The 22,733-nt window shown below is 39.3% G+C and overlaps 1 protein-coding gene across 1 annotated transcript; it reads left to right on the top strand.

Moving 5' to 3' along the window:
• The first annotated feature begins 4,953 nt into the window (after positions 1-4,953).
• LOC149231175 (histone deacetylase HDT1-like) lies at positions 4,954-5,609 on the top strand. The gene has a single exon (XM_089381564.1). The coding sequence runs from the start codon at positions 4,959-4,961 to the stop codon at positions 5,607-5,609; it is 651 nt and encodes a 216-aa protein (XP_089237690.1). The 5' UTR covers positions 4,954-4,958.
• The last annotated feature ends 17,124 nt before the right edge of the window (positions 5,610-22,733 follow it).

The following is a 22,733-nucleotide window of genomic DNA, read 5'->3' as shown; positions in this document are numbered from 1 at the left end:
AATACAAAACTACTTCCACTCTTCCAACAGACCAAGACGAGAGGAAATGCTACATCACAAATGTAAAGGCCATGAACTCCATCACTAGTGGAATCACTGATTCAACGTTTACAAAAATCATGCACTGTACCTCGGCCAAAGAAATGTGGGAGAAGCTAGTTGGCTTGTATGATGGAGACTCAAAAGTCAAAAAGGCAAAGATTCAAACTCACAGAAGACAATTTGAAAGTTTGAGGATGGAAGATGAAGAAGAAATTGCAGCATACCTCCTCCAAGTAGCTGAAGTGGTAAATTCCCTAAAAGGATTGGACGAAAAAGTTGAAGAAAGTACCATTGTTCAAAAGGTATTAAGGTCTCTTCCAGACAAATTTGACTCCAAAATAACCGCTATAGAAGAAGCAAAGGATCTAGATACCCTCAAAATGGATGAACTCCATGGAATTCTCACTGCCTATGAAATGAGGAAAGGTGGTCCAAGCTCCAAAGATGCAGCATTCAAGGCCTCAAGGTCAAAGAAGGGGAAAGAAAGGAATGACTGTAGTGATGAGTCGGATGTGGAATCCTCATAAACATGACATTGATGATGAAGGAGATTCTAAAAGAATGGCATATAAAAAGAAAGGGTTGAATAAGAAAAACTTCTTCTCCAAGCAAGATGAGTTTGATGAGGATGAGTTTATGGTCATCAAAAGGAAATCAGATGAGGAAAGCGATCATGATGAAAGCCAAGAAGAATTATTCATGGCACTCACAGATAATGATGAATTAGGGCTGGAAGGAAATGTAGATGAACTGTTAATAAGTGCCATTGAAGAAACTGAGAAACTATGGAACAAAATCATTTCTCTCAAAGTCGAAAATGAGGAAATAAGAAGGAGAGAAGATCTCTTGGAAGAAAAGCTTAAAGAAAAGGAAGAGACTTGTGAAGAACGCAAGACCGAAATAGTGTCTCTGAGAAAGGAGTTGGAGAAAATTAAAAAGGGCTGTAAAAGCTCTCAAATACTTGAGACTATTCTGAAAAATCAAAAACCTCAACATGACAAGTCTGGAATAGGTTTCAAAGGAGAATCCTCAAGCACTAAGAATAATGCAAAAAGCTATGCTGATGCACTTTCCTGCAATCCAAAAGATGAAAAGTGCACCCCAGATCCCAAGAATGAAGAGAGAATTACTCCAAAGAAGAATGTGGAGTTGAATCATGGACATTATAGCAAATAAAAACCTATACTCCACCAAAGGCCTATCGCAAATCCAAAGAACGAGGGAGGAGTAATTCCCAGGATGGAAATCGACTCAAATCTTGGTTGCTTCAACAAGTACAAAGCCATCTTTCTTGGACACTGCTTTCACTATAAAAACTTCGGTCATCAAGCCAGACATTGTATGGCTTGCAGAAGTGAAAATACAAATCTGAAGGACAAAATAATCAACTCATATGCCCCCAAAAGGAAGGGACAAATCAAAATGTTCAATTTATTTGATCCCTTGACCAAATTTGATCTGATTTGCTCTTTATGCTATAATAATGGACACTGAACAGGACTACCCACTCAAAGGAATAAAGACGAGTAGCAAGAACTCTAGCATGGACAAATTCGGTGTGGCTCTATATGCTCAAAATAATGAAAACCAGTCGTTTGTAGATAGTGGGTGCTCCAGACACATGACAGGAGATAGAAGGAAGTTTGTCTCACTGAGTAAAAAAGAAGGGAATGTGTCCTTTGGAAGCAGATCAGTCAGAATTGCAGGAAAAGGAACAGTTACTCTAATCAATGGAAAAGGAAAAGCTCAAGATGCTCTGCTAGTTGACGGGCTCAAACACAACCTCCTTAGTGTCAGCCAAATCTATGATCAAGGACATAAGGTCGTTTTTAGCTCCAAAGACTGTGAAATAAGGAACTCTGCCTCAAGGAAACATGTGGGAAAAGGGGTGAGAACATCAAACAACATTTACATTCTGAACAAGATTCAAGAAAATAAATGCTACTTAAGTCAGACAGATGAGAGTTGGCTTTGGCACAAGTGACTTGGACATACAAGCTTCGAAAATCTGATCAATATTAGCAAGATCAAAGTTGTATGAGACATCCCAAGGTTGTCCAAACCAAATCAAGCAGTGTGTGGTCCATGTCAACATGGAAAGCAGACCAGAACCAACCACAAGACAAAGGAGATCTATACATCGAAGCCCTTGGAGATCATCCATGCTGATGTGTGTGGTCCAACTAGAAATCAAGCACTCCAAGGAGAAAGGTACTTTGTGTTATTTTCTTATGATTATACTAGAATGATGTGGATATATTTCATAAAGTATAAATCTGAAACTTTTGAGTGTTTTAAGAATCTAAAAGCCCTTGTAGAAAATGAAAAAGATTCAAAAATTAAGTGCCTCAGAACAGACAGAGGAGGAGAATTCAAATCAAACGAGTTTAGTGAGTTCTGTAATATTCATGGAATTAAAAGGGAATCCTCAGCTGCCAGAACACCTCAACAAAATTGGGTAGTTGAAAGAAGAAACTAAACAGTCCACGAAATGGCAAGAACTATGCTATTAGCAACAAACTTACAACCTAAATTTTGGAGAGAAGCAGTAGGAACAACTATCTACACACTAAATCGAACTCAATTAAGACCAAATTGTGATAAAAATCCTTATGAACTATGGAAAGGAAGACCTGCTTCGGTGAAATACTTCAAGATCTTTGGAAGAAAGTGCTTCATAAAAATAAATGATGGGTCACCAAGAAAGTTTGATTCTCGAGTGGATGAAGGGATATTTCTTGGATACTCTACACGGAGCAAGGCTTACAAGTGCTACAATTATCGACTCAAGAAAATAGTGGAAAGAATTGATGTAAAGGTTGATGAAGATCTTCTAGAGAGGGAAATTGAAGAACATGAAGATGACTCTCTCATTGAAGAAGAAGAACCTAATGAAGAAGAAATAGATGAGGTAGAAGAAGAAGAGGAAGAGGAAAGAAAACCACCTAATACCCCTTCAAAGATGAAGTATGTCCAAGGACATCATCCAGAAGAGTAGATCATTGGCGATAGAGATGAAGTTGTGCAGACCCGAAGAAGGATAACAATCACACCCAAGAGAAAAGTCATTGCCCTCCTATCTATGATAGAACCATAAACATTTGCATAAGGAAGTAATGATCCTCATTGGGTAAAAGCCATGGAAGAAGAAATGAGCCAAATTGAGAAGAACAAGACATGGGAGCTGGTACCTCGTCCAAAGGACAAAAACATAATAGGAACCAAATGGGTGTTCAAAAATAAAATGAATGAGGAGGGATAGGCTATCAGAAACAAGGCAAGACTTGTCTGCAAAGGCTATTCACAAATTGAAATAATTGACTTTGAAGAGACATTTGCACCAGTGTCCCATATGGAAGCTATTAGGATGTTCTTGGCATTTGCTTGCTCAAAAGGATTCAAAATCTATCAAATGGATGTGAAATCAGCATTTCTAAATGGGGAACTCAAGGAGGAAGTCTACATGGAGCAGCCAGAAGGTTTTGATCTAACAACAGGAAAGGACTTAGTTTGTAAGTTGAAAAAGGCTTTATATGGGTTGAAACAAGCTCCTAGAGCTTGGTATGCAAGACTGGATCACTATCTACAACAACAAGGCTTCAAAAAGGGAGTGGTTGGAAGCAATATATACATAAAGATAGATCAAGGTAAGTTACTAGTTGCTCTTGCTTATGATGATGATCTGATTTTTGCTAGTAATAATGATGAAATGAGCCATGAATTTTCTCAAAACATGTTAAAATATTTTGAGATGTCAATGATAGGAAAGCTGTCCCACTTCCTTGGACTTCAAATATCTCAAACTAGAGTAGGATTGTGTATATCTCAAACCAAATATGTAAAAGATGTGCTCAAAAAATATGGAATGCAGGATTGTGCACCCATGAGAACACCTATGACCACAAACTGCAAACTGAGCAAAGATGATGACTCCCCTCTAGTAGATGCAACTCATTACAGGTCAATGATTGGAGCCCTTCTATACTTAACAGCTACACGACCAGACATAATGCAAGCATTAGGAATGGTGGGAAGATTTCAATCTTCTCCCAAACAATCCCATTTATTAGCTGTAAAAATAATTCTCAGATATCTGAAGGGAACTTTTGATTTCGGTCTTTGGTACCCAAATGACTGAACACTGACTGTAACTGCATACACTGATGCTGGTTGGGCTGGAAGTATAAATGATCGGAAAAGCACTAGTGGAAATGCATTCTTCCTAGGAGATTGTTTGGTATCCTAGCTCAGCAAAAAACAATCATCCATATCATTATCCACAGCCGAAGCTAAGTATATTGCTACAGCAGACTGTTGTTCTCCTATGCTATGGATGAAGGAAGCTCTAAAACATCTTGACATATGCACAAATCAACCAATTTCAGTGTATTGTGACAACACAAGTGCTATCAGTCTCAGCAAAAATCCTGTGATGCACTCAAGAACCAAACACATACCAATCAAGTATCATTTCCTCCGTGAGCAAGTAGCTGAACAAAAAATTGTCCTAGAATATATCAGTACAAAGGAGCAAATAGTTGATATTTTTACAAAACCTCTTCCTCAAGAAGCATTCGAACATCTGCGTCAAAAGATGGGGGTTATTTCTTTATCATCACTCAAGTTCATTCATAAAGATGTAGCAAGACAGGGGAAGCAGTTTGACAGTGGGAGTCTGTATGCATTATTTTGCCATTGATGTCAAAGGAGGAGAGAGCAGAAGAATATTGCCATCAATAACAAAGGGGGAGATTGTTGGACACGGATTGTCATTGATGTCAATATGGCAATATTCAAGGAGTAGACAGAGCCACCAGAGGAGCAGATGGAGACGAGAGAAGCAGACAGAGTTATAATAGAGTTCCTCGTTTGTTAGGAGTTGAACCGAAACAATCGAGCGGAGGGTTTCAGATCAAATGGAGTTTTGGGGTGTGGAGGTAAAACCTAGGGAGGTTCAGAGTTGTGATCCTGGAGATGGTAAATATCTCCACTTATCGCAGGCAGCCCTGGGTGAGATTCAAAATGCAAAGGAAAGTGAGAGAGCTCTCCTCAATGTTCATGTTGATAACAAGAAAGTTGTGCTTGGTGCGCTTACATATGGGAAATGTGACCAGTTTTCGTTGGATATTATGTTTTCTAAACCTTTCAAGCTTTCACACAGTTGCACCACAAGAAGCGTCTTCTTCATTGGTTATACCATAGTTGTAGAAGAAACAGATGGTGGAATGGGAGGATATGATGACTCAGACTCTGATTCTGATGATGATCGACAAGCTCAGGCTCTGATGCATCGTGTTAAGGAAAATGGCCAAAGAGAAGCGAGGCTTGCCAAGCCTGAGTTAATGAAAGATGGTGTGAAACAAGTGAAGCCTGAACCTGTGATAATTGATAAAGCAGCTGCAAAGGCTAAGCTAGGGGAAAGAAAATCACTTCTTGGCAAGAAACTGGTGGAAAAAGAAGAATTCACTGATGATGAATGTGAGTCATTGGATCAAAGAGCAGCAGATCCAATGGTCATTGAACGTGAAAGATGTGTGGACGATAATGCGCGGGAGACGTACAGGTAGGCGGTAAGCAGTATTCCCTGCACTGCCCACCGGGGTTCGGTGGTATACGTACAAGGGCCAGCGATCCAGTCATAATACGATGCATGGTAGATGAAAACCACCACCCCCGCAGGTTAATGCGTATGCATGTTGCGCGATTGGGGCTTGCGACTACCATCCAATTGGGTGACGGATGGTCAGATGGCAAGGAATATGCATGATGTTTAACATGCAGGAAAAAAGGATTGTGACCGTTGGATCACGACGATCAATGGCTGTGATTGCAAATGCATAGTTTATGATCCCTTTGGAACACAGTTGCGGCGTCGGGATCACATTTAATTTATTTATTTGGCTAAGCAGAAGGCATGATCGTCCCTATTGGTCATTTATTTTGTAAGGATCCAGTGCCTTGTTTTTCCTGTGAAGTGGGTGGGTGAAACACTTCGAAGGCTTGATTCGAAGCAATGAATAAGCAGAAGAGAAAAGTTGATTTGCGAGCCGCTGGTAAAATAAAAAAAAAAGGACTTGAGGAATTCAGGTAGAAGAAACAGAATAAAGGAAGCCATACTAAGTCTTCAGATAAACCTAAAAATTATGCAGAGGTAACATCGATGGAAACTACCTTGGATCCGGATCATAAACAGGATTCTGAATTGGAGGCTGGCGTTCCTTCCAAATTACCTGAAGATGATGATAATTCCAATACGGGAGTGGATACAAGCAGGATGGAACAGTCAGTCACAGTGATCAAGGAGGGAAGCTGAAAAATCAAGCGAGTCACAGGAAACGACAGCGATTGAGGAGGAAGCCTAAGAGATAGTGTAAGTGGAAATGAATGGACAAAGGCATGGGAATGTATAAAAGAGTAGAAATAGAGAACTGTTGGTGCAGTTATGGTGGTGAATAACCCAAGGGTGAGATAGTAGAAGTAGCAGAGGCAAAAGAGGCAGAAAAAGTAGGGGAGGATGTAGAGGTAGCAGAAGCAGCAGAGGCAGGAGGGCAGGAGTGAGACAACCTCAACTTAATATAGTGCAGTAGCATACATATTTATACCAAGGTTGGGTTGGAGCCCAAGAGGTTGGAGCCTCATAACTGAATAGGACTGAAGTCATTGGGCTAGGTGCTCCTAATTGTAGAACCACTGCAGAGTAGAGTTGGTGCTCTGGAGGTTGGAGCCTCACTGAAGTTCAAGTTGGAGCTTGGCAACTATTCACAATCAGATTTATACTTATATTGTATTTGTTTCTTTGCATTGTCTTGAGTTTTAATATTAGCATTAAATTCAGCTATTGATTTCTGTGTTCTGTGTATACATATACATATCTATATAGGTTGTTGGCAATCACTAGAACAATTAAAAAATAAATAGTAATAAATACTGATTCACCCCCCCTCTCAGTATTTCCAACAACTGCTGTGACAACATGTGATCGCTCTGATGGTACGGTTTCAAATAGTTTTGTTGTTGTTGCACTTGATTCTGGATTAAATCATCATACTAGTGAAAAACAGAAAAGTATATCTAAAATACAAATCTTCAGATCATTAAAACCGAAAGTGGATTTTGAGGTCCTTGAAAGGTATCTAGATGTGTTGCTGCAAGAATTTGTGTATGATCCAATTCAACTGCCGCTAACAGAAGATCCATCTTGGGTTCTCTACAATCAAACAATATTGGAAACTATTTTGGATGCCAATCACGACGCAGTTAACCCATTTACCTATCAACCATTTGACATTAGCAATGTTATTCCACAGACTAAGCTAAGGCAAGAAATGTAATGATACATATTCAATAATCCAAACCTAACCCTAAGGCTAGATGTCATTTCTAACTATACTCAAGTCCTGAGTGAAGCAGATATGGAAATTTCATGGAAGGAATGATTTCAGATTATGAATGTGTTGTTGAAGCTAAGAAGGAAAAGAGAGACGTGCAGGTAGAGCATTATTGGAAAGTTTTGTGGCAGAAATTCAATCTGCTCCGTATTTATTGCCAATACCGACCAGAAAACAGAACATGTTTTGTTCCATTGGAGGATACAAATACTTGTCACTAATAGTAGATGGATAGTTTTCTAATTTATGTTGTCGGTACCTCTTTTCTTACGGTTTTGAAACAAGTGTGCAAAGAAGTCTGCAAGTTTGTGGATCTCATTGGTTTCAAGGATACTCATTTTTCTCAAGACCTTTCATTCTAGATTTTTTTCGGTGCTCTGTTGCCTTGTAGAGGGATGTGATCAATTGAAATTCCAGAGCATGGTTTTAAGAAATTTTTGTCAGATGTTTTATGACTTGAACTTTGAAATTCTAACAACAGATAGGTTGAATAACTCTAAGCTCAATCTTTTCTGCTCCTTGATAATCGACATCACTTTCCATACGTTAGGGCATCAGAATTTCAGCAATATAGCTATGAATACATGTACAATGGAATGTTAATCCTAGATGTTGCCTTGAAGATATATGGAATGAACTATATCAACTCAAAGTCTAATTACGTTGGTGTTCTAGTTGATTCAGTAATTCTTTGCATCCCGTGTTTGCATTACCTGCACCACATAGCTATAACTAATGAAGGTGGGCCAATAATGGTAAACAAAAAGAATGAGGATGATGAACGGAAGAATGTTGATCTAACTAGTGTAGCACTTGAAGGAGGGATCTCATTAATTAATTCCGTAGTCACAACCATGTCTCGTCCAGGAGGAAGATCCAGAACCACTTCTAATTTTTTGGAGATCAAGGAGACGCTGCTAGAATCAGAGATCTCGGCTTGAAAGCCATTCTCAATTACACAGTGGATGGGGTGGCAGTAGAGAATTTTACCCGTGACTCTAATCTTAACCACTCGTCATGCTACCCAGTTGTCCACTCTGTCATTGTATTAGTGTTGGTCAACCCAGTTCCACCATTTTGGTACAGTTGTGTCCAGCCAATAACTTTTAATATAAAGTTAATTATAAAAACATCAAACTATATAAATTTTAATTATATAATTATATAGATATATGTAATATATATAGATTACAATTATATATATATATATATATATATATATATATATATATATATATATATATATATATATATATATATATATATATATATATATATATATGATAGAGTTATAAAAATAAAAAAAATATAGAGTTAAAAAGAAAAAAAATTAAAAAATTAGACTTAATATATATATATATTTGTATATATATAAAATAAAATTAGACTTACAAAAAAAAATCTAATGAAATAGTATTGATAAGCTACATGATGAATCGATGACCAGATTGTACACATCGAGATGACATACACTAAGTGAGGAAAACCCCCAGCGTTAAAGCTTTGAGGACAAAGCTTCCAAAGGAAGAGGCTATGTTATGAATATAATTCATAACAATTAGATAAATAAAATAAATATAAATATTAAATAATTAAATATTATTTAGGTTAAATAATCATTAAATTAAGTGAAAAGGCATGTCTAAAAAGACACGCCCATTCACGAAAGGTCACCTGTTGAGGTATAAAAGCAGGGCCTCATTGTAATCTTATATCATCTTATACATTTTTATATAATAATAAATTATTATTTTAAATACCTTCTCTGTATTTTAACATTCAAGTTTACAAGCTATCATTCTTTGTGTTTCAGCATAGTTTTTATGCTTCAAAGACCAAATCATTTACCTTGAAGGTGCATAGTTTGATGTGCTGAATTTTCGCATTCCTTCTAAACTTATTGAGGGAATCAAGACAAAAACCTATCTTCCTCGAGCTCCATTAGTTGCGTGAGCTATTCTCATAAGGCTCCACCATTCGCCATTCTTGTGAAAGTCGTTATGTGTAGACTAGGCACAATGTATTCCATAGGCATCACAACTTCTATGCCATAGACCAACCTAAAAGGTATCTAACCAATAAGCTTCTTACAATTAGTTTTGTACGCCCATAATACTGCTGGTATGTGCATGTCCCAATCATTCTGCTATGCATTGCAAACCTTCATCAGTGCATTCTCCAATATCTTATTAAAAGTGTAATATCCCAAAAATGGATTTCTCAGTAAATCATGCCTGAAAAACGCATTTTTCAGTAAAGTGGGCTTCAGCTATCATAAAAAGTGTTTAAAAACACTCAGCAACCTACTCCAAATACTGCAGAAACCTTTACTCAGCTTTTATGGGAAAAAAGATGAGGAAAAGTGAGGATTTTGGCCATAAAATGAGTGTATAAGAAAATATGCGTAAAATTAAGAGTCAAAGTTTTTTAATATGTTATATTATGTCAATAGGGATATGCATGTCAAATTTCAGCAAAAACAAAGGCGTTTTACTAAGTTAAACAGTTCCTTCTTCCTGACTAGTCAAGAAAAACCCTGATTTCCCATGACTTTAAGTATGCAGAAATTTACTGAAACAAGAGTAGAGTATTTTCTAAATATATAAGATGTAAAAAAGTATGAAAAATCAGAGAATGAGTTTAGGAACATGGAATAGGCATTAAGCAATGTTAAACAATAGTTTTACATAGAAAATCCCTCAAGATTGAGGTGCTGCATGACAAGAGAATGACCCAGAAACCCTTCAGAATTATTTCCACGAGGCTGAAACTTATTTTTATTATATTACATATCTGCAACTGATAAATACATGAAAACATAGATCTATAATGAAACCAAATGCCCAAAGGGCTCTTTATTGCATTCCCCTTGGGGATTTTAGCAATACATGAAAATGCCTGAGCAAATCCGAGTCTTACTACAACAAATCTATAGAATGATTTAGAATTTCTGAAGCAAAAAATTCAGTAAATGTATTAGATCAGAAATATACTTGGATTGGTTAGCCAAAATCCAAGGATCACCTTGATGCAAGGAGGCTTCCTTCACATCAGAGATCTAGCTCCAAAATGATGCCAAAAACCATGGAACGCTGCTCTTTCAGCAATAACGTAGACCCGGGGAAAGAACTGCGTAGTATACCATGAATAAAACATTGGCCTAATGCTAAGATCTAAAAATCAGATCCAATGTCTTCCACTCTGATCCTCCAAAGGAAAGAAAGACTCTCCCTCTGAAAAACAAGTAATGGAAGTGGTGTTGTGGAGTCTCCACGGCAACACCCTACAACATAGTATTATGCTACTGCAGCAATAACGCTATCCTAGAGGGTGATGCTTCCATTTGGAGCCAAAATAACGATGGGACAACCGCACTCGAGAAGGCACTCGAAGTCCCCCGGGGCTGAGGGTGAGATATCCAAACGGAGACACTCGGTGCACTAAACAGTGTTGCAGACTAGTTAAACAAGCAGCATGCTGAAGAAGACGAAATGACCAACTCAATATCGTAAACATATGCATGAATGGCAATAGCTCTCCTCCCCTCCATTTATTTAGCAATTAGAGACTCCTCATGGGCCCTTCCTCTAGAAGCTTCCCTCCTATGTTGTCATGTAGTGCTTTCCAACTCACACCCTGTGTTGGTTGACTTGGTCAAACCTCTTTGCAAATATCTCCTTTCACACATGAGGGTGTGAAATCTGGTTCCATGGCTGATCCCTTTTCATACTAGAGGGATTTTATTTATGTTTTTATTATCTTTGGGCCTCCTTACCCAATTATTCATCTCCTAAATGAGTTTAGACAAAATTTAATGTTCTAATTTATTGAAGAAAAATTTGGAACATTACAATCCCCCCCCCCCCCCCAAAAAAAATTGTTGCTTGTCCCCAAGCAACTGCAAGGATAGAATTTAAAAATCGCCACTCAAGCAATGGAGTCTGGAATATAATGAGGAACATCTCCCTTATGTGGATCCTCCATCGCCAAGCAATCATCCAAACAAAATTAGCCACCTCCCAACAAGGCAACTCTTGAAAATATCCTTCCACCTCAAGCTCCGGTAATGAAGGTGGGCTCAAAATCTGAACTTGGCAAGCATCATAGCTTACCCCATGCTGTCCTTCTCTCCACTCATGACAAGTGTACGGTGTATGCTGATCCTGGGCTACAAAATTATTTCCCTCCAATGGCAAAGTGAAGAACAATCCTCCAAAAAAGTCTCCTCTAACAATGAAGAACAAGCTGGCCCAAAACAATCCATCCATGAAGAATAGGACATGGTCATCATGGGACATCCTAATGAGAGGTTTGTTGAAGGTTTTACATGATGATACATGATGCAAACAATTTCTCACAAGGATACAACACAATCGCATCCACTGCAACTTCAGAAAATTACCTGGTAAGCAATGTCCATGATTCATCACATCTACTAAAGGATAGTAAATGGCTGAGTGTAACAACAATAATACATGATCAAGCACATGCCCATGGATGTACAATGGATGAATATCAATCTTATGGCCCACCTCAAAAGAGGACAAACATTTCGCTGTGCTGGCCATATCTCCTCTCGTGCTCCCATTAGAACATGTAGTGTAGAAAGTGTGAGAATTTTTCCCACTCACGGACACATCCAGCTCATGTGTCTCCCTCATAATCAAGCATCCCATACAAATCTGATCTATATAAGCAAATGAAGATGTGATTAGAAGCAAAATAAAGAAAACGCTGAAGGTTACAAGTGATGCAAAAAGGTACCAACAGCTTTTCCCGTAGTGACAGCATAGTTTTGCAAGCTGCTGCTTGATAAAAGTACATGGAAAAATGTTTCTTTTTACATAGTTAATCATGCATGTCAACAACTGAACATACATGTGGTGATAAAACATTTGCCCAAGGCCGCAAAAGAGATGGCTGCCTCCATCATGTAGATTGGCCCAATACATTTCATGGAGCAATTTGACGAGCTTGTCCTCTTGTGAAGCAATGCACTGCATAAGAATGGTAAGAGTGTGCAAATCAATAAACGTATAAGCAAGCTTCTCACCATATGCTGGAAGTAAGATGGTACATGGGTCCATACATGAGTCCTTCATAGTGTTTTGTCATGCTATGAAGAAGAATGAACCATGTGCTGGAAAAGGATAATCCTCCTTATGCTTGAAAACCCAAGTCAAGAAGACTATGCCATAGATGTCTCTATCATCATTACCTCCTCTTTGTTCATCAAGTGCAACAAATATGAAGTGATCCTAGGACCTATGGGTTATGGATCCACCATATCTCTGCTGGGCACACTTCGTCCATAAGTCTTTACTCTAAGGTGACAACGTTGTGAGCTTATGCAAATATTCTCTTGTCAATATACAACTATGTTCTTTGACATGCTCCTTGTCAAATATTCCTCCAATAATGCTGCAACAAATGTGGAATACTTCCCAAGATGGAGGTGCTTCCCAATCATCATCAAATATCAAGGAGATAGTGCCAACCCCTCCTCCTGCAACATCATACAAAGTGTGAGAGAAAATCTGCCCTTACTCTCCCAAGCAAAGCAACAAAATATTTTGCTGCCTCCTCATAATTCCATCATACATCTCATGTCATGAATACACATCAACATCATGCATCCATTCTCTATGCTGCTCAATGATGCATGTATCCTGCCATGTTTTCTCCATCCTCCATTCTTAGGAAAAGTGTTTTCCAAGTGATGGCCAAACTCTTTCAAGAGTAACCATTGCAGCCAAGCCTCCTACTGCTTTGTATCATAGATTTGTAAGTAGCCTCGTAGTTCCTTGCTCATCAACCACATCCAGTCAATCACCTATGGATGCCTCCTTCTTCTCCTTATCCTGGTACTCCTCCCATGAGGGCTTCCATCCTCCCAAATCAAATTCCTATCGTTGCACTTTATGGGTGTTTGAAATGTAAGCTTCTCAAGGATCAATGAGACCCTATCAAGAATCAAATAGGTGGTAGGCTAAAACCTCCCATCATGATGTGGATGGCTCAAGGGAAGTCCAACACAAGCATGAGAGATGTTATCCATCCTAAGATGTCATCCATGTTCTATCTACTCTTGTGAGAAGGGAAGAAAATCATTGCATTCCATGGTGTGTCAAAGTGCATCTCCAATGAGATCTCTCCTTCAGACCCCCCTTTCATCCATAGTCTTCCAAAACCAATGAGGTCTTGGATCTGAAAGTAGAAGTTCCTCTTTGAGCTGAGAAGTGCTCATTGAGAAAGTGTCATCTTGAAGGGAGAAAAGGTTGCTTACTCCAAGATGTCTACCATCAATCTTCAAGGCTTCAAACCCCAACCTCCAATGTGATGTGCAATCCAACAATGGCTCATGAGAATGATGGCTTGATCCCTTCTTGAGTGTTTCCATGTTGCACAGGGCAGTGCAACCAAGTTGTTCTATAGTAGCAATGAGATTTGACTCTTGGTCATGCAAAAGTAAATCTCCAAAAGAATTTTCTGCAACAATGGAATGTGCAAACCTTTTCATACCTTGACGTGCATTTGGAACTTCTTGTAGGGCTACAAGAGTCCCCTCTTCAAAAGTGTTGGCTGCCCCAACTATTGATGCATGTGGTTGCTCTTCCCTAAGTGTGATAGCGTTATCACAAGCCTCCTCAAGAGGTGATGTGATCTCTTCTTTCTCTGTTCTTTGTCCATCAAAGGTTTGGATCAAACTTTGAGTGAACTCTGCAAAAGTCTTCACCCTTGCATGGCTCAAGTGGCTGCACCACCAATCATAGGCTTCACCCTCCAAGTGTAGTGCTGAGATTTCAACAACTTCTTTCCCTGCTATAGGATGTAGTAGGAAAAATGCCTCCAACTTTCTCACCCAGGTTCTTGCATTAGATGACCCATCAAAGGTAGACAACAAAATTCTATTGCCTTTGATTTCTTTTCTGCTGCATGGCCTCTTCTCTTCCTTTAGCTGGATGAAATGAGGAAAATCTAGAGTCTCCCTGAAGGCTCTAGGTTGAGATCTATACTCAACAAGGTAATCACTGAGAATCTCATGATCCAAATATCCTCCATGCTCAATATCTTATTCTTCATGAGAATAGGAAGTGCATGGTACTTTCTCTTCTTTTTCTTCAATCTTCTTGACCTCCTCAAAGGTGGATGCATCTTCTCTAGATCTAAAAATAGATGAGAATAAGCTGATATTTTTCAATGTTCTGATCTTCTTGGGCTTAAACTCACAGGGATCAGTGGATCCCTCATACATGGGAAAAGGTGACCCCCCAGCAGTATGCTGCAACTTTGAACTATGCATGCTAGATCCCCCATTGTTCCATTTGCTTTCATCCTGTTGGAGCTGATAGTAATCTTTGAAAGGAAAAGCTGCTCTGAAATCTTCCCCCATGGACTATCATTTACAGAAATAGTCTCCAAAGGGTATATGATCATGCTGCCTCCCTTTCATATTCTGTACTGGCAGTAAGAATGTAGGCATTGTGATCCTGGTTTGCCTACTGAAGGTTGGTGAATGATTTTCACGCTGTTGTGAGATCCCCATATTTTTCGTAGATAACTAGCTCCACAGGCTGAGCTAGAACTATGCTCTGATACCACTGTAATATCCTGAAAATGGATTTCTCAACAAATCATGCCAGAAAAACACCTTTTTTCAAGAAAGTTGGCTTTATCTATCATAAAAGGTGTTTAAAAACACTCAAAACCCTACTCCAAATACTGCAACAACCTTTAGTCAGCTTTTATGGGAAAAAAGATGGGGAAAAGTGAGGATTTTGGCCCTAAAATGAGTGTATAAGAAAATATCCATAAAATGAAGGGTAAAGGTTCTAGAATATGTTAGATTAGGTCAATAGGGATATGCATGTATAATTTTAGCAAAAACAAAGGCATTTTCCTAAGTTAAACAGTTCCTCCTTCCCAACTAGTCAAGAAAAACCTGATTTCCCATGAATTTGAGTATGCAGAAATTCACTGAAGCAAGGGAAGCGTATTTTCGAAAGGTATAAGATGTGAAATAGTATGAAAAATCAGAGAATGATTTTAGGAACATGGAATAGGCATTAGGCAAGGTTAAACAATAGTTTTACATAGAAAATCCCTCAATATTGAGGTGCTACAAGACAAGAGAATGATCCAGAAAACCTTCAGCGTTATTTCCATGAGGCTAAAGCTTATTTTTATTATATGACATATCTGCAATTGATAAATACATGAAAACAGAGATCTATAATGAAACCAAATGCGCAAAGGGCTCTTTATGACATTCCCCTTAGGGATTTCAGCAATACATGAAAATGCCGGAGCAGATCTAAGTTTTACTACAGTAGATCTGTAGAATGATTCAGAATTTATGAAGAAAAAACTTTAGTAAATGTATCATATCAGAAATATACTTGGATTTGTTAGCCAATCCAAGGATCATTCTTGATGCAGGGAGGCTTCCTTCACATCAGAGATCTAGCTCCAAAATGATGCCGAAAACCCTAGAACACTACTCTTTCAGCAATAACATAGATCTGGGGAAAGAACTGCACAATATACCATGAGAACACATTGGTCTAATGCCAAGATCTATAAATTAGATCCAATGTCTTCCACTCTTATCCTCCAAATAAAAGAAAGACTCTCCCTCTGAAAAGCAAACAATAGAAGTGGTGTTGTGGAGTCTCCACGGCAACACCTTACAGCATAGTATTATGCTGCTACAGAAATAATGTTGTCTTGGAGGATGATGCTTCTGTCCCGAGCCAAAATAACAATGGGAAAACCTCACCTGAGCAAGCACTCGAAGTTCCCCGGGGCTGAGGGTGAGATATCCGAACATAGACACTCGGTACACTAAACAGTGCTGCAGACTAGTTAAACAATTAGTGTGCTCAAGAAGTCGAAATGACCAACTCAATATCATAAACATATGCATGAATGGAAATGGCTCTCCTCCCCTCCATTTATATAGCAATTGGAGATTCCTCATGGGCCCTTCCTCTAGAAGCTTCCCTCCTATGTTGTCATGTAGTGCTTTCCAACTCATACCTTACGCTCATTGACTTGGTCAAACCTCTTTGTAAATATCTCCTTTCACACATGAGGGTGTGAAATCTGGTTCCGTGGCTGATCCCTTTTCATACTAGAGGGATTTTATTTATGTTTTTATTATCTTTGGGCCTCCTTACCCAATTATTCATCTCCTAAATGAGTTTAGACAAAATTTAATGTTCCAATTTATTGAAGAAATATTTGGAACATTACAAAAAGCCTCAACTGTTCCATTGGCCTGAGGATGATATGGCATACTCTTCTAATGGTAAACCTGGAACTCTTCTGTCAACGCGTTGATTGTTTCACTGAGAAAATGTGTACTGTGATCACTCATCAAAACCTTTGGGAAACCAAACCTGGTCAACACATTTTCAAACAATAATTTCACTATTGTTGCCCCTGTACAGTCTTTCACAAGCTCTGCCTCCACCCTTCTGGTGAAATATTCGGTCACAGTGATGATATACCATGCACTAGTTTTATTGCCTGGAGGCTAAATCGATCCTATAAAATTAATTTCTCATTTCTCAAATGGCTATAATGACACCTGTGGATTCAAAGGCAACTCATCCGTCCACAATGGCCTGCCCGTTTTTTGACATGCATTGCATGCCCTACAATATAATTTTGAGTCTTTATGTAGAATTGGCCACCACAATCCAATTATTAAAATCTTATGCACTATTGATTTTCCTGCATAATTCCCTCTCGCAACTCCTCCATGAGCTCTAGCGAGGATACTTTTTTGCTCAATATCAGGCACATGGCTTTGAGGTATTTTGTCTGATCCCATCTTATACAAATGGGCCGCAATGACCAAAAAGTATGTTGCCCGTACCACCAGTTCTTTCTTCTGCTGACTGTTGTATCCTTTTGGAGTTGTCCCTGTAGTCAGAAAGTGGATAATATCCACAAAGTGATTATCCACTACACGCACTGCGAATAGCTATGCGTCAAGTAGTCCTTCCTCCAAATTAGTAGGTTGTTCTCCTATTTCAATGTGCAACAGATGGTCTGGTCCCATGTTCAACCTTCCTGGCTTCACAATCACCTCAAAATCATATTCTTGAAACAACAACAATCATCTGCATATTTTGTCCCCCAACACAGGCTTATTGACTAGATAATTCAATGTAAAATGGTCTGTGTACATCTCAAAATGTTCCCCTAGCAGGTAATGTCTAAATTTTTGGAGCACGTACACCATAGCCAACCCTTCGCACTCTTTCTTCAAATAGTTATTTTCTCCTTTCGGCAACTGCCTGCTTGAAAACAGTATATTATGATCCATCTCTCCTTCGCCAGCGTGTGTCAGCGCTACTCCTAGCGCAATACATGAAGCATCCACATGCATGTGAAATTCCTTTTTCCAATCCGAGAAGACTAGGATCGGCATGGTGACCATTCTCTCCTTCAATACATCCAGGCTGCACTGAAATTCTTCATCCCAACAGAATGTAGCATCCTTCTTCAATAGATTTTCTATAGGCATGGTAATCTGAGCATAACTTTTGATGAGCTTTTGATAATATCCAGTTTGACCCAGTGTCTCACATAGCTGTTTGACACTTCTTGGCACCTCCAAATTAATTATGACAAAGATCTTAGCATGGTCCATGACTAATCCTTACTTGCACACCATATGACCTAGCAAGATTCCGGAAGGGATGCAAAACAAGCATTCCTTCAGGTTCAGTGCAATCTGATACCTTCGACATGTATCCAACATCGAGTGAGAAGTAGCTACATGGCCCTTTACTAGCCCAAGCATTGTCCAATCATCAAAATATACCTCCAAGAACTTGTGAATAAATTATTTGAACATTGCGATGATGCGCGAGAGGATCGTTGGTGCATTCTTAAGTCCAAAAGGCATCACTCTATACTAGAAACATCACCATTCTGTTGTGAAGGTGGTCTTGCTCCTATCTTCTGGCGTGATCTTAATATCATGGTATCCAGAGAACCCATCAGTGAATCAATAGGCCTCCTTCCCCCCAACATTATCCAGTAGTTCATCTGAGAACAGTGTTGGAAAAGTATCATGAACGCATGCATCATTAAGCTTCCTGAGATGTATGCAAAATTGTATTTCTCCTTTCTGCTTCTTCATTTGGACTACCATTGGGTTCACCTATTCAAATTCCTCCACTGATTCAATAATTCTTGCTTCAAGCGAATTATCCAACTCTAAACGTACCTTTTCTTTATAGTTGGGATTAAGGCAATATGGCCTCTGCTTGATTGCCTTTGCATTCGGCCTCAAGGTAATATTCATTATACCTAGGTCTCCTATGATACCTTTCAAGTCTGAAAATTTTGTAGGGAAAAACTCTTGATATTCACAGAACAACTCAGCAACATTATATACTATGGCATCATCCCAATAATCCCCAACCTTCACAAACATTGGCTCCACTTCTGTGCCAATGTTTACTTGCCTAGTTTTCAGTGGCACATGATATATGGATTCTTTTTCTCCTGTCCTTCAACTTCATGGTGGCATTCTGCCTATGGAATGTTAATATTCCTTGGATCCTCATCATCTCCTTCAGCAGTCACATTATACCATTCCAGTGCATGGCACAGCTGGGTGCTCCAATATAGTTGAATCAATTCTAAAGGATCCTATGGTATTCTGAAGATTGTTGCCTTAACCTCCTGCAGTGCTTCGTTGATGCTTTCGAACCCATCCTCAAAGTTGAAGGTCATCAAAAATCCTTCTCTTAAGATGTCCCACTCTGTGGTACCATGGCAAAGGTTTGTTTCAAGGTACCAATTCATATGAATGATGTCCAAAGTGTGACAAAAAATATGCACCCACTCTAGCTGCGGCTCCGTTCCATAAACCTTAGTCCATTTTTCTAAATGATCGCATGGATCATTTCTTCCATCATATTTTTCAGTTAGCCGAACTTTCAAGTGACCAAACCACAATCTCATCATTCTTTTGTACTCACGCCATTCATCAAAAATGTTTTTATGCATACCCCAACACTGTGCGACACCAAATCCAGTGCTTGGAAATGATACTTCTCAGGTACTTCCCTTTCAAATGCATCCAAAAATTTATCTACATCAATCAAACCATAATCATAACGTAAATTTCTTACCTTCGATGACACATAATGCAGTGATTTAGTAATCATATTACAAAGCATCATAGATACTTCGTGTAATCTATTCTTCCAATGCTCCAAATATTCATCTCAATCTGATGTACATGAACTTTCGTGGTCCCATGAAATTCATCCATCAGCTATCAGATTAACCCAATATTGATCTCGCATTGTTATCTTATAGATCTGATCCAAATCATCATTGCTTCCCTCATAATCGCGGACTGGTTTAGTATAACACGATCCTTCTACAAGGTCCAATGGTACTAAAACGTGCAGAGATTTTCTTTCAAATGACATTGTCTGCTTATTCAAATTGATAATGCCATTGATGTCGATAGCCCTATCAATTCCCAAGAGTGCGCGGTATGGATTTTTTTTATCAACAATATCTATTACCTCGAAATCGGCCAACGCCCTTGCACCTTCTATATCTATAGTCACTCCATGCAAAAGCCCCACAGGGATAATCTTTTGCTGGTTTTCCATCCTTAATTGAATTGGAGACCATTGCAACATAGGTCTCCCCATTCTTTCCCATGTCTACTTAAGAAAAATGTTTGCATCCGACTTCAGATCCAAAATAACTTGATCGATCTCATAGTCTCATATTTGCGTGGTAAGCCTCATCTCACACCCTATTCTTGTCTTTTGTTTTCCTATCTTTCTAAGTACGCGGTGTCCTTCAAGAGCACCCTCCTTACCAATGCACTTATTTATCAGTTCTGGTAGCCCCTTTACAGCCTTGCTATCATGCAGTAACTTCATACGAGTCTCCAAAAAGGTGGTAAGCATGGATGGGTCAACTTCTTCAGATAAATTGTCCTGACCTCTTGAGGTAGAGGCCTCAATGAAGCTTTTCTTCGCTTCCATAAATGTTAACTTCACTCGATCCAAATCAAACCCAAACTCCTTTTCTGGAACCTTGCAAACCCATTCACTTTCTTGAGGTTTCTTTCCTTTATCATCACCAGTCATCATCCCACTTTGCAGCACAATATTCACTTTGGGGTCCTCTTCATGGCGCTCGACCCTCATCATCTGTAAATTCTGGGTAGGCTGCTGAGGCTATGAATTCTTCTCTAACATCTTAGGCATAATTATAGGGCATTCTTCTATCACGTGGTCAAACAGAGTATAGTATAGCAGGATGGGCATGTCTGGCTCATACAGTCCCGCGCATAGTGTCCTGGCGCTCCACAATTATAGCAAATAACTTTGCCATGACCTCTACCAGGTCCTCCTCCTCCTCAACCTCGTCCGCGTCGCTGATATCCTTTGTCTGCTCCCCCAGGGCCTTCATGAAGGCCAAGTGTTGTGGGGAAAAATGCCTATGCAGGACAATCCTATCCACCTAAGGTGTGACAGTGCCTTAGCAACAAACAGAGATAGCTATTCTGGTTTCTTCCTTTATGAAATGTGAAAGAAGAGAGATCAATAGACTTACCGGTGTCTTTCGTTTGTCCCTTGATCCAGATCCTCTTCTCTTTGGGTGTTCACAGCTACTTGCCTCCTCGCTCGCCCAGCTTCAACAGATTCCTGCGAGATCACAAGAGAACAGCTACTTGCGACAAGAGAATAGCTACTTGCGACAAGAGAAGAACACAACACAAAGACAGATATTCATATTCATAAATGATTCAGGATTAGAAATAAATCAAATACACTAATGCAATCATACATCAGAGATACATCAGTATATAGGAGAGAACCAAGATAGCTTTATTGATAAATAACAAGGTTCAGGAAGAGATACAACCCAGAAGGCTCCAATCCAGCATCTCCTTCCCAGCAGAATGGAATTCCTATCTTCACCTCCCTTCAAAGCATTAAGCACCCAATGATTCCAGTCTCAAACCAACAGCAATTCTTTGCAATAACAAAATTCCAACCTCTGGATCTCATGGAGGAGAGATCCATATATAGATGTTTGGAGAGAGGATGAGTCAGCTTGAGATCTGACTAGTGTCCTCTCCCTCTGTTAGTTCTTGAGTCCACTTGGAGGTTCTTGCTTCCACTTGGATATTTGGAACCTCTTACTCATCACCAGTCGAATTCCCTGAGGCAACTGTCATTTTGGAAGCTTCCTAGGTTTTGACACCTTGAGGAATGAGCCTGCCACATGTCCAATCTCGCTCAGCGCAGGTAGCCAGTGTTGGAGTTGACATTCAGCGCAAGTAGCCAGTGTAGCCATTGACATTCAACGCAGATGGTCAGTGGAGCAGTTGACATGATCCTGAATGGACTTGTTTTTGAGCAGTTTCAGGTGGAGAACTTCTGTGAATTGCTGTGGTTTGTTAGCCTTGTTCCTCTAGGGGTAGGAACAACATGTTTAGGGACTTTGGATCCCTAAGATTATGGACATTTCATGCTCAATGCTGTAAGGCACAAAAATGTCTATAACAGTTGCCCCCTAAAGTATGAGGCCGTTTATCGGGTGAAATGCTTTATCCAAGAGGGTCCGAAGTTCATCCAATTGCTGGGACGAGACCTGTAATAAGATACAATACAATACATTATTTTTCATACTGCTTTCATGATCTAGCTGAGGCGGGCATTCCCATGCTCAGCTTTATAAATTCATTTTCTGTACATAGAATAGACAATCGTCTGATGGTAGACTGATAATTTTGATGAAATTATCATCCTTTGAGTAGGATGATCGTCTGCTGCAATGATGTACATGTCAAATGTCTTTATCTTTCCCGAATATATATCGCAGCCCGGATGGATGAAACTAGATCCGGGGTCTTCAAACTCGTTCGATCTTCACTCTAAGTACAAGTCGATCCATGTGAGAATTGTTCTGAAGTCGAACATGGAAAGACATCGCTTGATTACCGGTCAATGATGTAAACCGTTAACAAGCGCGAGAGGAATCACCGATAATGATAATGACCCTCAAGGTACTACAGTACAATTCACGTGGTGTGAATAAAGGACTTGGCATCAAACACCACGCAAAATCTTCTGGTCGAAGGTCATTGATGTATACCTGTCGCCGGAAGTGAGAAACTTGCCATTGAGGCATGCAAGCTTCAAAGTACTGAAGGGGTTGTTCCTAGATCAACTTCTTGGATAATGAGCTGATGTCGACAAGAAGCGATCTGTCAAAGGAGGGCCTTAATGAATCCCACAT

Source organism: Pinus tabuliformis, chromosome J (assembly GCF_031772625.1).
Source record: "Pinus tabuliformis cultivar Carrire ecotype Pingquan chromosome J, CPIR1, whole genome shotgun sequence".
NCBI classification, from domain to species: domain Eukaryota; kingdom Viridiplantae; phylum Streptophyta; class Pinopsida; order Pinales; family Pinaceae; genus Pinus; species Pinus tabuliformis.
The sequence above is the reverse complement of the archived record's forward strand: the minus strand, read 5'-3'. Positions and strand labels throughout refer to the sequence as shown.